Source organism: Salvelinus sp. IW2-2015, linkage group LG9 (assembly GCF_002910315.2).
Source record: "Salvelinus sp. IW2-2015 linkage group LG9, ASM291031v2, whole genome shotgun sequence".
NCBI classification, from domain to species: Eukaryota; Metazoa; Chordata; class Actinopteri; order Salmoniformes; family Salmonidae; genus Salvelinus; species Salvelinus sp. IW2-2015.
Window position 1 is genome coordinate 16,729,652 of NC_036849.1, and position 2,069 is coordinate 16,731,720.

Consider the following 2,069-nt stretch of genomic DNA (forward strand, 5'->3'; position numbering starts at 1 on the left):
TTGGAAATTACTAATAGAGGGGGGAAACAGAATATAATATATATATTTTGGGGAGATTTGTGTAAAAGATACACGGAACGTAAGTTACCGACTAACGTCTGCATTTTTCAATTTTGTTGAGCTATCCACAATGCAGCATGTAGGTAGCTAAGTTAGCAAGCTAGTGTTAGCAAGCTAGCTAGCTGTTAACTTGCTAAGTTGAGCTTTCTGACACTCCTCATTATCCTCTTCTGTTTCAGGGGGACAAGAAGGGATTTTTAAAAATTGAATCAATGACCTTAGTCGCCGGGACTTTAGGAGAACGGGCTCCTACGAACGAGTGTGTAGCCCAGCGTGACGTTTGATGGAATAGCTGCAGAACATTGCCTTTCTCCTCCGGTGGTGTTGATCGGAACAAGGACGAGAAGGGGGACCTCGAGACACATTCACCAAGAGGAAGTAAGAAGTACCGCAGGTTTTTTGGAGGGCCTATTCGACTTCCTTGCTCTATCAACAGATTCACTACCCCGCCCCCCTCCCGACCCTGAAAAGAATAGAAATCAATAGTATGAACATTTTGTGACAGCTACAATTAAGAAGTAACAATATACTTAGACGGCTTGTCATACAATTTACTTATCTCACCTTTGGGTACACATTTGAACTCGGATGTCTCAAACTCTGAGAAATATGTTATGAACAGCAATACTACAAGTTAGCTAATGATTTGCCAGCAGGAATATTATTGTTGCCAGTTTGAGACTCCTTTCTTTGGCCGACACATTGTGAAGCATTGATAGACCCGCACATGGCTCAGTTTGAGCTTCATATTTCACACCATGTCCATTTGTAATTAGTTGCCTAGTTACGCCCGGTTAAGCAAATAAAGTTAGCCTGCATGGTTTTGACATTAAGGAAGTAAAAAGGGAAATATTGAAGAATCCAACAATTTTTTTCATTTGGAACGGAATATTTATGCACTGTTTACATGATGGGGAAAATGCTATCGAAAATCTTTGGCAACAAGGAGATGAGAATATTGATGCTTGGACTTGATGCTGCTGGAAAGACCACCATCCTTTACAAACTGAAACTTGGACAGTCAGTCACCACAATTCCCACAGTTGGTTTCAACGTTGAGACTGTGACTTACAAAAACGTAAAATTCAATGTATGGGACGTTGGAGGCCAAGATAAGATCCGTCCCCTGTGGCGACACTACTACACGGGCACACAAGGGTTAATCTTTGTTGTGGATTGCGCAGACAGAGATCGCATTGATGAGGCCAGGCAGGAACTCCATCGCATCATTAATGACCGTGAGATGAGGGACGCCATCATCTTGATTTTTGCCAATAAGCAAGACCTGCCCGATGCCATGAAACCACACGAAATCCAAGAGAAACTAGGATTGACCCGCATTAGAGATAGGAATTGGTATGTTCAGCCCTCCTGTGCGACCACGGGAGACGGACTATATGAGGGGTTGACATGGCTAACATCAAATTACAAATCCTAATGATTGAGTGATTACTGTTTTAGATTAAACTACAAAAAAGTCAAATTGAGGCAAGTAACATAACTTTACTTCTCAAATAAATATATAATAAAGAGAAGTTTGATCTCCATTTATTTTGATTACTATGATGACCCTATAACTAATTTATCTTCATAAACTTGGTTTTCTGGCTTATAGTTTGCTTCTACTTAGCTCTTGAGAACCCAAGGTGTCTTACAGCCGGTCCCGGTGTTGGGTTCTTAGCTGATGGTATGGAGGACAGCTGGCTCCATGTGAACTACAATCCAGACGCTCTGTTTTAACGTTTAGAAACTTTAATAATCCTTGCTTGCGATACGGTTTTGGAAACCTTTAGTTGCAAACTTTCCCATCAGGGTGAAATAATCATTCAAATACAAATGATGCAGTTTAGCAAAGTTGCACCTGGCATTATTATTTTTTAAACGGCCCTCTGCTGAGGTATGAAACTTCCTCCCCGGTTAAGGTAAATTCACACTGCGGAAGCCATGTAGCGTAGTGTTGCAATGTCGTTTTTCGTCACAAAAGGGGCAGCTCCTTGTAATATGCTCCG

The 2,069-nt window shown here is 41.4% G+C and overlaps 1 protein-coding gene across 1 annotated transcript; it reads left to right on the forward strand.

Annotated features, from left to right (window-relative positions):
• The first annotated feature begins 434 nt into the window (after positions 1-434).
• LOC111968698 (ADP-ribosylation factor 6) lies at positions 435-1,595 on the forward strand. Its single transcript, XM_070445169.1, has one exon. It carries the CDS (start codon positions 968-970, stop codon positions 1,496-1,498), a length of 531 nt encoding a protein of 176 aa, XP_070301270.1. The 5' UTR covers positions 435-967; the 3' UTR covers positions 1,499-1,595.
• The last annotated feature ends 474 nt before the right edge of the window (positions 1,596-2,069 follow it).